The sequence below is a fragment of the Phoenix dactylifera genome, chromosome 18 (assembly GCF_009389715.1).
Source record: "Phoenix dactylifera cultivar Barhee BC4 chromosome 18, palm_55x_up_171113_PBpolish2nd_filt_p, whole genome shotgun sequence".
NCBI classification, from domain to species: Eukaryota; Viridiplantae; Streptophyta; class Magnoliopsida; order Arecales; family Arecaceae; genus Phoenix; species Phoenix dactylifera.
The window spans coordinates 3,338,066-3,352,814 of NC_052409.1; the positions used below are offsets into that span (position 1 = coordinate 3,338,066).

Consider the following 14,749-nt stretch of genomic DNA (forward strand, 5'->3'; position numbering starts at 1 on the left):
AATCTCTCTCCCCCAGAACTAGGGGCCTTGATTTGAGGCAGGACATTGGAGCCCCCTCAGGGGGCGAGGTTGATGTCAAGAAGAACAGCAGAGCACCGCACTTTTTTAGCATAGCCACGGCACTAACCCCCACCATTTGCTCATGGTCTTGGGGTGGGGCATCACACAGTGACTTGGATTCTTCTTGATCTCTAGAGGAAGTGGCTGTGGACTTGTGGACCATGGTTCCAAGCCAGAGCATTGTCCTGGATTCTCTGAGGTGAAAGATTCTTCTTTACAGATTCGCAATCTCTTCCACCTCTTTATTTAGTGGGGAGAAGTAATCAACTTCCATTAGGGGATTATAGTAGAGAATTGTTGCTAATGCACGAGATCTTTGGAAAGAGCTTCGTAATCATTAGATTCATGTGGTGAAGCTTTGGAAAACATTGCATGGCAAAATGCGGTCGCAAATCGTATGCCAATTATGGTTTAGGGCTAGCTACAGTTATGTAGCATATTTTACTTCGGGTTTCAGAGAATTAAATGGGAAATGAATGCCACATGGGATATAATTGGATGAGTTATTTCCTATTTTAGCTACGGAACTTGTTACACATTAATTAAGATGGGGCATGGTTGTACTGTTTTATGGGTCTCTGAACATTGCACGGCACTCTCCGCCAGCAGGCTAATGGTGGTCCATGAAACCATTCTCACACGCATTGTGGTTCACTCGCTGTCCTGCATAGCAATACATTGTTTTTCTCTTTTAGGAAATTGTTCGTACTCAATAAATCTAAAATAACATGCTCCAAAAATAGTTTATCTTACAGATTCTTGCCAACAGTTCGTTAGAAATACGAAAAATCCCACATCAGGTAAATCCATGTATTGCGCATCATCCACACACAAGACCATTGTTCCATTGTTGGCTGGATAGAAATGCCTGAGTCTTTGAGAGTTGCAACCCTTATCCGAGAGTAGTGGCAGCTAGAGCTCTATTGCATACTGTGGAGATCATCGGCATCACTGAGGCATCATCTATTGGATTTGTTAGGGACATTTTGAGCACCCATTCTGCTCTTGCAACATCCAGAATTGTGCTCGTATCCAGGGTACCCATACACTCTGGCTTTCACAAGGTGAACTTTGATAGCAGTGTGGTTGAGGACGGCAGATGTGGATGTGTCGGCTTCATCATCAGGAATCATGACACCAAACTAGTGGCGGCGGGGGACCATTGGATCTTCGACTCGTCCGCGGTGTGCCGAACTTAGAGCCGCTTGAGAGGGCATTTCCTATGCCAAGTGGGTATTAAGCGCGGATCGCCTCCTCAAAGAGGATCCGACCATTGTGATCGAGTAGATCCAGGGTCGGAGATGCGCTGGTAAGAATCGACCGTTGCTCCACGACATTCGTAGATCTGTGGAAAAGTATGATTCCCACCTGGCCACGTACGTCTACAGAGAGGCAAACGCTATAGTTGACTGGATAGCATCCTTTGCGGCTCACCACTCTTGAAAGTTTTGTCTAAATGATTTGCGGCTTAATGTCGGAGCCCTTATATAATCTTTTGTTTTCTAATTTTATTAGCTGCATCCAAACTTGTCGTGCAGTAAAAAAAGATAAATAAATTAAAAAAAAAAAACCCTCGTCCCATCCTAATTCAACTACTGAAAATTTGAGATGCGACATTGGCTCTATGAGAAACATCACATAAATGGTGAGAAGCCATACATGTCTCAGAAAAGCTCTTCAGCAATTTACCAAAGTTGGCATGCGAAAAGCCAACTACGAGATCAAATTACTGCATCAACGAATGCATCAAACATCGGAGCACTCGCCTATCCTTCTTTTTTCCATCCAGTGCCCGCACTGCATCAGAAAATCTTAGTTCTGTAGAAAAAGAACGAGCAAGTAGTAATAGAAAGGAAGAGTGATAACTCTCCCAGATACAGAGACACTCAAAAAAAAATGAGGGAACCCACCAGAAGGTACATAAATATTTAGAACAAGGCAGACTGAGGAATATCCATTGGAACGCAATCAAATCCACCTTTGTGTTATCTTTGTCATCCATCCTTTTCCAGCTTCCACCTCCACCAGTAGCAGACACGAAGAGACACATCAGAATTACGCCTACAGACCCCACGAAGACCGCAATAGCAGTTTCATTTTGCGCGCATGACGCGTCAAATTCAGTCCACCATATGGTTACTTTGCAAGGCAGGTCTAAAAGTCGAGAAGAAAAGGCAAACATCCAAGCTCTATCTGCTTAATATTCGTTCAAAGCACCCCACATAATGCACAGCCCAAAACCGCAACTACCTCACCATTCGCTTCTCTGGATTTGTATTCAGGAGAGGGAATCCAACCATGCAATCCAATCAACATAAAGTGTGATGCCAAAATGCTAATAGTAAAATATCAACAGATTATATCAAAGGCATAACCAAGTCAAGCAGATGCACCATTATTTGGATGCGGTTCCACAAGGAAAAGCACAATCCATGGACACCATAAAATCCAAAACTCCAGGGTGTCAGCACGTTGGAAGGATACTTGCGACCAAAGCCATAACCAGCTTTCCTTACCCATCCAACACATCATCCAACAAATAAATAGTAACCCCGCAATTGGGATGGCGAGACAACCTTTTATATAAGGGCTTAAACTTGAGCACAAACACAAGGAGACACAGTGACTCGAGCAGCTGATATGCCTCACAGGGACCACATTGTGCACAAGACAAGCATTTATGTAGAGTATACAGAGAACACTTCAATAATACTGCTGCCAAATACGGGATTAAAGCTAGAAAACTAGTTGCTCTAGAATATACTTTCGAGTTTGTCTTTAAAATGTTCAAAACAACTAGAAAGTCGAGTTACGCAAACAAAACTGAGGATTTGAAGTCAAGCTTTTTCAACACTAACACAAAATGTAAAGCCAAAAGCGAAACAGATCTAGTTAACAACCGAACCTCAGGCTTAAATGATACCAATCTTGTTTGCAACATCCAGAGCATCGTAATCTGGCGTCAATCTCACATATGCCTTCTTTGTCCCATCAGGCCTGTCTCAGATTAAAGATCATCAGAAGGACATCGCTAACACATTCAGTTCACATAAGAATATGTATAGATAGGCAGCATGAGGAATATAGAACCTACTGACCTGATCAGGGTATTAACTTTCTTTGCTTGAATGTCATACATCTTCTTTACAGCCGCTTTAATCTTTTTCTTGTCTGCACGGATATCAACAATAAAGACAAGCGTGTTGTTGTCTTCAATCTTCTTCATCGCAGATTCAGTGGTGAGTGGATACTTGAGAATTTGATAGTGGTCTAGCTTGTTTCTGGGAGGGGCACTGATTCTGGGGTACTTTGGATTTCTCTCCTTCTTTAATGTCTTGGGGCGATGAAAAGTTACAGAAGTACGGATCTTCTTGGTCTTCCTTTTCAGGGATGAAGCCCCTGACTTCACAGCCTTGGCAACCTTCAAAGCCTGAGCTTTGCCATCAGGCTTCTTTGCAGTACCTGTTAAAAGATAATTACAGTTGTGCAAAATGAGAGAGAGTCATAAGCTCGAAATTTGATGATACTTTCAAACAACAGAGGCTAAAAGATTGAAAAAGCAACTAACAACAGCTACAAAGATATAGGCTAGTGAGATTTATGATAAAACAATTTTTATAGGACTTGCAACTGTCCTGTACTGGAGTAAGACATCTACAGAACCTGACTCCATTGCTTTTCAAATTTCAAGCAAGATGGCAAAATTTATAAAATATCCTTTATCAAGTCTAGGCATCAAGTCCTCAAGTCAGTCGGATGGAAATCAAATAGGTGGAATGATCTTGCTTGTGTTCTCCTTTTAGAATAAAGAGATGACAATGCCCAATGAAGTTGGCTAATTACATTCTCAATCAAGGAACTTCCCTCCCCAGTCCCAGTCTCCAATCCATTCCTTTCCAAGCACGATTACAAATTTATAATAATGCTGTAAACCAAGTTCCGGCATGATTTTGTAGCAATAGTCATTAGGGAAAGAAAAATCAACCAAATGGATGATGTTAGCTTGTAAGATTTGCATCGACGAAAATCTCCACAATCTCATATGCAAGAAAACATTGACTTTGCAGATAAAGTAGTCTTTACATCCTAGCCTAAAGGAACTACTCCCTCAAAAATGTAGAATTCAGAAAGAAAAAAAAAAGAATTGGTAAATTGGGTCAGGTCTTTCTTCAACACATTATAATAATATGGGTAAAATAGTAAACACATTTTAGAATGAAGAAGATGACAATCAATGCAGTAGTCATGCATGATAATTCTCGCCTTTTACAAAAACAAGCATTACCATCCAATACAATGCTGGTAAAATAAGATGGGTGTTACTATTATCCTCTGTCAGATTCCGAGCACTCAACTTCAGGATTCGGTGACTATATATCATTGCATATGGAACAATTATACCAACATTCAAGGAACAAATATTAATAAAAATGTACAAAACAGATGGCATGCATTATGAGAAACATTTATTAGAAATTAAGCCCATAACATGGCATATTTAACCCACAGAAGAAAACAAACAGGAAAGCAAAGTTGACCTACATCAAAATCATCAACCTCTTAAAACTGAATTCCACTGTTTCATGACAATGTTTTATGTTTCACAAACCTTAATCAACAAACTTAACTTCCACTAAATGGGACCAGTTACATGAATCAAGCTATAATTCATCAAAAATCAAAAACAAGTATGACCGTCATTTCAATCAATGTCAACCTTTTTTGCATTGCTTTCCGATTTCTGGCCAGGCAATTTTAGGCAAGATAGAGGGCTAGAATGGAACCTAGAAACCTAGTCTTCCAAGTAATCAGGTAAGTTAGGTATAGCAATAAAATAACTGCATGCATTAAGATTGTTTCATGCCAGTCAGACAGATTCTAAAATCAATTCAAATCAAGATATTTTACTTGGAATATTGAAGGATTCTTCTAGTATCAAAATTAGATGTACCCCTACTGCTACTGCCATGGCCAGGTAGAAATATTTAGGTGTTTAGACAAAACAACAGCAACACAAGACCACAATTCAATCATTAGGAAACTAATTGCCACCTACGGTAATAATGAACTTTCGCCTTCATATCTATACGCAAAACCATCTTTTGCGAAGTTCAATATATCGCATAGTTAACTGTAGACGTTAACCAAATAGGCTTACCTCATCTGCACAGCATCAGCTTAGAGAATCAAGGTAACATACTCACATTTGTTAAAATTTGCAATCATATGCAATCATGTTATGCAGCACCAGCCTCAATATATCAGTTCAAAATGTCTAGCCAAGGCACTTAGACAAGAATAGGTACTAATCCAACAAACTAATAATATTATTTAGCAAGAACAGAAGGCTACTTAACTGCCAAGAGACAATCCTAGACAATCACCAAGACTCCCCACTCACTAGATTCCTTGCCATAACAAAAACTCAATTCAGTTTCAAATGGCCAAGTTCTTCAAGGCAGTGTTGCTGACAAATGAAAAACAAAGGTGATTTGCCCGTTCAACAATTTTTATTACATAGACATTGTGGACAGTCCATGAATTATACTGACTGAAAGTTTGTCATATAATGCTATTTTAGTCAGCATGTATCTGTTTATCCTGTATATAATTCTCACCAACTGAAATTATATTTCAACATTATCCCAATGTTTACCACTTTGTGACTTTTGTTTCAATGAACCGATCACAAATCCCTACCTTTGAACCATCTTATATGAAGCAAGTAATGCAATTACAAAATAGACAAAGACCAACAACATTTGAGGATCCAAACCAATGCAGTATGGGCGGATATATAAGTAACGTGGCTAAAAGTACTTGTGCAACAATAAAATTTGTGCATTATCTGATTAAGTTTTAGATGTTCCATACCTTTAGCTGGTGGAGCCATTTAGTAACGCAGAATTACTTCAGTAAGTAAACTAACTGCAAATAAAAAAGCAAATGAACATCAGCAATATGATGCACACAGCCCGAAAGACTCCTTGATATAACAATTATAAGCTTTACTAAATCATTTGTTCACTGTAAAATATGCAATTAAAACATTACTAGGTTTCACAAACAGTAATTGAGAAAAAAAAATACGACAATAAATGCAGATTTTTTTCAGGAGAAAAATCATTCAATGTTTATTTATTTATACTCAGCAACATTATATGGCTTCCTACATGATATTATCTCATAGCCATTTTGGAAGATACGATTAGCAAACAACAGGTACTTGTGGAAGTAAGGCAGAAACATTCTCTCAAAAGCTCTCAAAAGTTCTGAGCGTCGTTACCACATATCTGGTTGTGGTAAGACAGACATAACTTGCTTCCAATAATGAATACCCCATACAACAATAATTATGCATCATCAATATCTGGGCTAAGGATCCAACAAGACTCAAATGCAAAAGTCTCCTTCAGACATAAAAGTGCCCAATAATACCAATAAGCACGAATGCCAAAAATAAATTTATTGCCAGTACACAAATAACATCCACTAATCTCATTCTGACAAATAATTCACCACACAAACTAGATATTACATGGGTCTGCATGACGCTGATGAGCCAAGACAAAGGTGAGAGCGAATAAAAAATAGAATGGAGAAAAACGGGAAAGGAGACAAATCTAAGTTCACCTCAACAATCCAAGCAAATGATAATGAAAATTAATAGGTTATCTTTGTGGACAAGAGAGGACCAAGGGACCAACCATTCCCTAAAAAGGAATGATACCCTAGAGCCCATAGGGTATGAGCAATGCGACCAAACGAATGGAAAAAATACATAAAATTAACTAAAGAAGAGAGGAGGTAACAAAAATCAGCAGGAGTTCAAAAATTTTGCAGGAAAGATCACGAACAAAAAATTAAAGATAAGTCAAATTTTCAAATATAATTTTTACTAATAAATTCATCTTCATTGCAAGCATGGACCAGAAAACAAATCCAAAATCAATTCCATGGTTTGTAAAACAAGCTAAACTAAGGTAACCAAATGAATTTATATGTTCATACAAAAACTACCAAAAACTTTCAATAATATTCAAAAACATTAAAGTAATAAAGTAAGTATTGTGATAGTAAGGATAGGTGTTGGCTCTTGGCTCTAACATCTACAGTCATGCATCAACTATAAAACCACATTCATGCGAAATTGAATTGAACAGCTAACCTAGGGAATAGATGGCATTACTAAAACTTCAACCAGAAATTTAACCATGCATGTATGCTTAGCCTCCTAATTTTATTATTCTCTAATCAGCTTAACTTCTGAATCTCTTTGCCTTGCTTTTGACCTAACTTATATGACTACTTCCATTAAAGATGAACTTTCCCATGCAGCCATTGTCATGCATATTTCTTCTCAATGTCCAGCAATTTTACTAAAGGTGATTCAACATATCCCACTTGTCTTAATTTTGTTATTCACCATTAAAAAATTCTTATTATTTATCAGATGTGAAGAGAAAGTGGTGGCCCCAAGATCCGCCATTTCGATACTGGACCCCATACCGGTACCATCCTGGTACAATGTTGACACGCCTGATATGGGATCGGTTCGGCGTACCAACACTCGTTACACTCCCCATACCACGTACTGGATCGGGACGTGCACATACCAGTACTGGCCAGTATAACGTACCATGAGTAGATCCATCTTAAAAAGATAAATAAGGCTTTCTTTCTTGATAAAACCTATCCAATACAACAATTTGTTCAAGTTTGGAGTCACCAAAAAGGGAAAACATTGTCAACAAGAGACCACTAGCTTAGATGGAAACTACTCCATATAACATAAAGCAAGAAATCGCAAATCACAAGCAGGAAGCAATCATAATATAGCACCTGCCGATTAAGCTAATTAAAACTGACAAGCAGACAGCCTCAGTGCCACAGCCAGAGTACCAAACATTTTCAAAACCCCCCTTCAATCCTTAAGGAGATAATTAGCAAGGAGAAACTTGTAACCTAGCAGTTCACCTGAGTGAAAGCCAAACAGCTGCATCTTACCCTCCCCAACCCCATCCCACTAAAAAATAAAAAGTTCATCCAAGAGTAGATCTTGGGCAACAAAAAAAAAAAAAAAAAAAATTATAGCATCTTGCTTGCATCTAATTCTTCAAATTCTCATTAGCTAATTTCTTATTAAAATAACTACAAGTATCAATTTGAAATCCCTAACCAGGTACTCATCAAACAATTCTTGCTTATGGAGGCAGTAATAGTTCTCATTTTTTACAATTAAATTTTTTATTCTACTGCATGTAACAAAGAAGACAAAAATGCAAGGAATCTAAATTCTGCACAATCACATGGCTCTAATAGCACGCAGGGTCTCGTAAGTTTTCTCCTGGAATTATTCCAAAAATAAAAGAAATGCCTCATATCCTAATACATAATTATAAATATTCAGCGGTAAGCTTGCCGATCCCATCATTGAACCTTTGAAAACGCACCTAGCTTTGACAGTAAAAAAACGGGAACTAAAATCCATTTCATAATACTTCCCACTAATATTTCTATTTTTAGTTGTAAAAGAAGCTAGAAAATAACCTACTCCAAGATGCTACTAAATCCCACTACTACATTACAGTAAAAGAGCGGACAATATTAACTGAATTAGATTCTCATAAGATCTCAACAAAAAGCACATAAAGGGAATAGATAGCACCAAGAACCACAGAACAACGCGATTCAGAGGGATATCACCGAGATCTAGCAGTGAAACAGGAATCGAACACGTCGTAGTAACCAAAGGCAACGATATGAATAGGAGAGCAACCGTTTTAAACCGAAAACCTTCGAGATCGAGACCTAGGGTTTCGAAATCGAAGAAGAGAAAGGGAGAGGAGGGGGAAGAGGCTGACCGTTTCCGAGGAGATCTTTCTGCTGCTCCTCCTCTCCCGCGGCCGCCCAATCAGAAAAAAAACCCTACGCTCTGGAGAAGAGGAAGCGGAGAGCTCCTGCCGAAGTATCTATACGGTCCAGCGGGAAGATCTGGACCGTCTATTTTACAATTCGAGTGTTACGATCCCGTGGACTCCTAAATTATTTTGTTGATCGATTGAACGGCTCTGATCATAAAATCTTGCTGGTATTTGGGTCTGACCAGGAAGACCCGGGACGCGTTTCGATCTACTTTGGGATCGGTCTTTTGTGTGGACGCGTGGCATTTGGTCGACCTGAGCTTAGACTTGGAGACTCTAATTTGAGTTTCACTCAGTTTTGGGCTTTGTCTTGGCATAATAAGTTGGGCTCCTGATGGGTCCAAAACACGGTAAAAGCTTAGCCCATACTGCCCCACTTAGAGTTTAGCTCGAAAACTACTACCCACAGTGTCACTAGAGCAGATGCAAGGGGATATCCTTCATTAATTTGTAGTAAGTAATCTAATTCCCCTGTTACCAATAAATAAATAAATAAGTAATGCATTGAGAAATTAAAATAGATGGTATTAAATCACAAAAATCTAAAACTTACATTGAAGCAAAAATTCGGTTGTAATCTGCGCCTCTATTTTCGAATCAATATCTTCGAAAGCTGGTAGCACGAATTAACGCTGGATCTTCGAATGCAAGCAGACTTCTACCAAATCCTGTCTCGTCTTTGACAGAGTCTGTATTGAAGTTAATAAAGCAAAGAAGCTTGATCCAATTGGTCAATGTTCATTATATTAAATATAGAAAATAAAATTAATGATAGGTCCCCCGGTATTCCATTTATTTTGTTAACTATATATTGTATCTTGATTTGATGACCATAAAACAACTTTGGTCACTATATGTAATGTGGGAGAAGAATTAAAGAAGTCTCATTTATTATATTAAGGTGCAAATTCTCTGCATCTATATGGTGACTCTACATATAGCAATCACATATCTATTTATGCATTCACCGTATGGAAGATTGGAAATTATTGCTAATTTCCTCCAGGCTACCGCAGGGATAGGTCCATGGTGGCGTGTGCCCTATTGTAGAAGAAATTAAGGACAAAGCTCTTGGTTATTTATTGATTATATTAAATCCTAACATTTAGTTTTTCTATATAATGAGATAGAATAGTTCTATGATCACTATATAAAACACCGGACATAAAATTTAGAGGATCTACATAGTTTGTTGATTTGATCAAAACCCTTTGTTTTTTCATAAACAATCATAAAAGTGTTATGTATAGATTATATGGAACATCGCAAGCTCTAAAGAAGAAAACCCCCCCTCTTAAGGTCATACCCTTTAATTTAATAGTCATTTAGTTAATGTGACGACTTGTGCGAGCGTGTATTTAGTCCCACATCGATTATTCGCTGAAAAGATCTTAGATACTTATAAAGAATCAAAATACTTAAAAAATATCTTCCGCCTAGATTTAGTCCCACATCAATTATTCCATACCTTGGTTTGATGTTCTTTACAAGATATTCTGAATAGTGTAATCGACTAGAACATCCATCCACGTAGATGCATGCGCACCACCAGATCTATGATTATGGCCCCTCAGCGTAGACCACTAATATATTACATCTATCGTCAAAGACTTATTTCAAAATCCAGTTTGCATACTAAATCTTTATATTTTGATCTGTTACAATAAGACAACATTTCATAAGCACATAGACAATTCTCAATAATGGATTGTCCCTGAATTGATTGTGTCTCATCCGCCAGGGAGAAACTCAGCCAAACGGGTAGCAAGAATTTTAGTGATGACGAGAGGCCTTCTTTCCTCGGGACGAGGGCAACGAAAATGAAGTTGATACATGTCAAATCAAGTGTCCCATCTATTGGAAGTAGAGTTTTTGAACCAGAGCTTTTAAAAGTAGAGCTTTTTGAAGTAGAGTTTCTATAAAAAGTTGTTTGTTGTTTGATAACTACTTTTCTAAAGTGTTGCATCACTTTAACACATGTTTGGTAAACAAACTGAAAAAATACTTTTGGTATGACAAAATGACTATAAAAAACATTACATAATATTATACAACAGAGCATAATAAAATATAATATGTACTAATACATAAATATATAAGATAATAATATTATAATATAGTAATATAATATTGTGTATTATAGCATAATAATTTAATATAATATTAAATTATTTAACATAACATATCAATATATTATGATATAATATAATATTATATTATATTTATAGTATAATACAACAAACAATTATTAAAAAAATATTTTATGTAATTGTTATATTTTATTACCAATATTTTGGTAAAAAAAACAGCTTTCAGACCGAACCTAAAAATGCTTCTTTTGGAAAGCTTCAAAATAAATTTTCTTCCAAAATAACTACTTTTAACTTTTAAAAAAATAAAATAATTTTTTAAAAATTTTATTAAATATTTTTATTTTATCTAAAAGTATTTTTTGGAGCACCAAAGAGCAGCCTTGGTTCCGCCAAGTGAGAACAGAACAGTGAATGTTGTCTGAAGACAAAATATCTACAAGAGCTGCAAGGACCGCACATCGATCCCCATACAAAAGATTCCCGTCCACGGAAAGTTGTTATAATGGAGTTATCGTGTCAAACTAAGAATCCAATCGAGCAGCCACCATCTGACCAAATAATTGTATTTAGACAAAACGACATGCTTTTGGCTCCCTCCGAGGCGTGGAATCGGTGCAGGATATGCACGAATGCTCGTCGGCATCAGGAGGATGAATGGCTTCTTCAACCCAAATGTCTTTGCATTGCATTAAATTTGTCCAAAACGACAAGTCGTTCGCCGGCCCTCCCTTGTCGCCCATATAAATAGTCTGTAGAAAAAGGAGACAAGGTCCACCCCCATTTTCCATGCTTAGCGTTTGTTATCTAGAAAACATCAATGGGTGATGACATACGCATGATCGCAAATATATGGAGTCATGGACGACGATATGGATCATAAATTAATAAAAATTATAAATAAATGAACAGCTCTGGTGAACAGCTAGCTTTGAGGTAGATGGGATATGCATATGCTTGGGTGAGAAGTTCTGCCTTTCGAACGAATCCAACGTTGGATCATTCATCACATAGATCTCAAAGTGATTCGTACTCTATGACTTGCTACTTGCATAGGACTTAAAGCGGTCAGCTAATGATCCAATGGTGGATTGGCGTGAAGGAGGGGAGTGGGTTGATCACTAGTGATTGTTCTAAAGTAGTGTTGCTAGTGCAAGTTAGTCAAAGTTGGCAAATGAAAAATATGTAAAAAAAATGTCTTTAGTGGAAGCCAATGTCCTAGGCATGTATTTTAAGATGTATCGGAAGTCGGCCTAACGTTATCAGCAGGACATGCCAGCTCTATGAGCATAGCATAATAATGCAACGGAGAACTTGCATAGTAATGTTATGTGCATGTGATTAACTTAAATACTGTAATTTTAAAAAATATGATCTTATTTTAAGCAACATAATCTTTTGTTTTATTTTTTTCATAAAAAAAACTGGAATGGGAGGAAGTTCAATATGGAGGATCCAAACACTCTTATTATTTATTCTCACTTTGAAGCTTTACGATGGCTTTTCAAACTATCGCAAACTTCAATGCAAATGATGGTGCGGTGAAAATTTGCATTTTTAGTATATGCTGAATCAATAATGCTAGCTTGCTCTGCGAGAACTTGTACGGCATGTGTTTAGTCCCACATCGGCTATTCACTGAGTGGTTCAAAGCAAATTTCGGCTAGCTTTTTTGTATAAGGTTCTGAGTTGTAACAGATATTATCAAAGCAAATTCGTCCTATAACCTATGTGGACTAGAGAATACTGTAGCACGGGTATATTTGAGCTGACTACGAGTTGATTGTGTATTTATGATTAGATTTGAATAAATTTGGATCTTGTCCTTATTTGTTACGTGGATATTGGGTACTTATATAGGATCAAGGAATCCAAATAATACCTTTCGGCTAGTCTCTTTTAGGTGAGATCCTAAGTTATGATATTCTCTAGTAGATTGGCCAGCTGGAAGTGGAGGGTTTCGTCTCCAGCAGCAATCCTTCTAAATGTTGTGCTATGTTCCATTCCCATTTATACTATGTCTTGTGCGGCTGTGCCTTTATCTTTGTTAAAAACTCTTTAAAAAGAATTTTAGAGCCTTCTTGTGGGACACCAACTTGTTAGAAAGAGACCTCCTTCTAATCTCTTTGGAAACCATATGCCATCATAGAAGTAAAGGAGGACTTGGTTTGCATGTACTTCAGAACAAACAACAGGCTTTGTTTTGCAAGTTAGCCGCCCAAGTGGCATTACAACCACATTCTTTATGGGCAGAGATAGTGCATACTAAGTACAAATTTGCTGGATCTTGACTACGCTTAGGAAAAACCAAGGAAGGCTTCTGATATATGGAATAAATATGTAGATTTGGATCTAAGGTGCAAAATCATTTAAATGCCTATACGAAACCTTGGATTAATTGCTACACTTTAAGCCATTGGCTGACTTTCTTAAATGTGCATGATGATTTATCGAATCTGAAAGCGGCTCACTTTGTTACTTATGAAAAGGAACGGGATTTGCAGCCATTAGCCTACTATTTCAATACTAGCATGATGAATCATATTAAGCATATTCCTTCGTCTAAAGGAAATTGGTCCGATTAGTTAACTTGGAACTCTTCCAGATCTCTAATCCTTCTTTAAGGGAAATGTATTTGGTCTGTACTCACACTCATTGTGTGTGAGACGCCGATGTACCAAAAAAAAAAAATATATATATCAAGTGGTTAACCACTTGATGCCCGGTCTCAATGGATATGAAAATTGAAGGTGCCAATGAGGGCGAGTTTTTTTTCTGGTGGAAACTAAATTGGTTGAGGCTGCCATGCAAATCTCTGCTTCATGATAGGGGTATTCTTTCTAATCAGAATTTACAGTGTGATCTCTGTCCTCAATCTATTCAACATCCACAGCACGTCGTAATTAAATGTTCTTTTGCAATTAACCATTGGCATATACTTGGAAGATGGTTTTCAGTTGATTTTGTACCTGCATCATTATCCGCTTATGTATTATTTTTGACTAAAGTTTGGCTCAAGGGGTCTCCAATACTATACGTTACATGGATTGCTCATTCTCATCATTCATGCAGGTTAATGTCTGGCCCTTTAATGAAAGACATATATATTATCTCGGATTTCTGTATTACAGGTATTCACCATTTCAGATATAAGAAGAGAAGGGAATATAATGGCATATGAAGTTGGATACACAAGAGGATGGCAGTTATGCCGTTGGTTTTGTATATTGTTTATGATGTATGAGGCTTTATTTTCCTTATGTTCTTTTTTTTGGGTAATCCAAATAATTCATACTATTTTAGTATGAGTACATCCACATAAGTCAGAAGATACAATATTGCGAAAATAAAAGGGGGTAACCTCGAGGATATCCGACAGCCAGCCACCAGAGTATTAGGCCATATTAGAGGCAACCTGGTCAACCGCCCTGTTCGCCTCCCTATATACATAGTTGGCATGAAAGGCAACACACCCCATCACCATTTTGTAGATGTCTTGCAACGATGGATGGTCGCCATCAGCTTCCTCCAGGTTCTGAATCCAACTAACCACCAATGCAAAATCCCCCTCAAGTTGGATATTGTCAGCTCTCAATGTCGTCCTTGCATAGATGATGCCCTCCTATGCAGCTTCGCTCCATGAAACAGATGTATCATACATGTGCCTGCCCCCAG

At 37.5% G+C, this 14,749-nt stretch overlaps 1 protein-coding gene across 1 annotated transcript; it reads right to left on the minus strand.

The window, feature by feature from the left end:
• Window positions 1-2,740: 2,740 nt before the first annotated feature.
• On the minus strand, window positions 2,741-9,051 carry LOC103723931 (60S ribosomal protein L23A-like). Its single transcript, XM_008815030.4, has 4 exons — window positions 8,925-9,051; window positions 5,935-5,988; window positions 3,159-3,522; window positions 2,741-3,057 (listed from the first exon to the last, which is right to left on the minus strand). The coding sequence occupies exons 2-4, from the start codon at window positions 5,951-5,953 to the stop codon at window positions 2,973-2,975; spliced, it is 468 nt and encodes a 155-aa protein (XP_008813252.1). The 5' UTR covers window positions 5,954-5,988; window positions 8,925-9,051; the 3' UTR covers window positions 2,741-2,972.
• Window positions 9,052-14,749: the final 5,698 nt, after the last annotated feature.

Excerpts from the sequence above, each read along its gene's own strand:
- LOC103723931 (XM_008815030.4), bottom strand. Across the intron at positions 3,058-3,158 it reads AAAGTTAATACCCTGATCAG|GCCTGATGGGACAAAGAAGG; the intron begins GTCAGTAGGTTC and ends AATCTGAGACAG.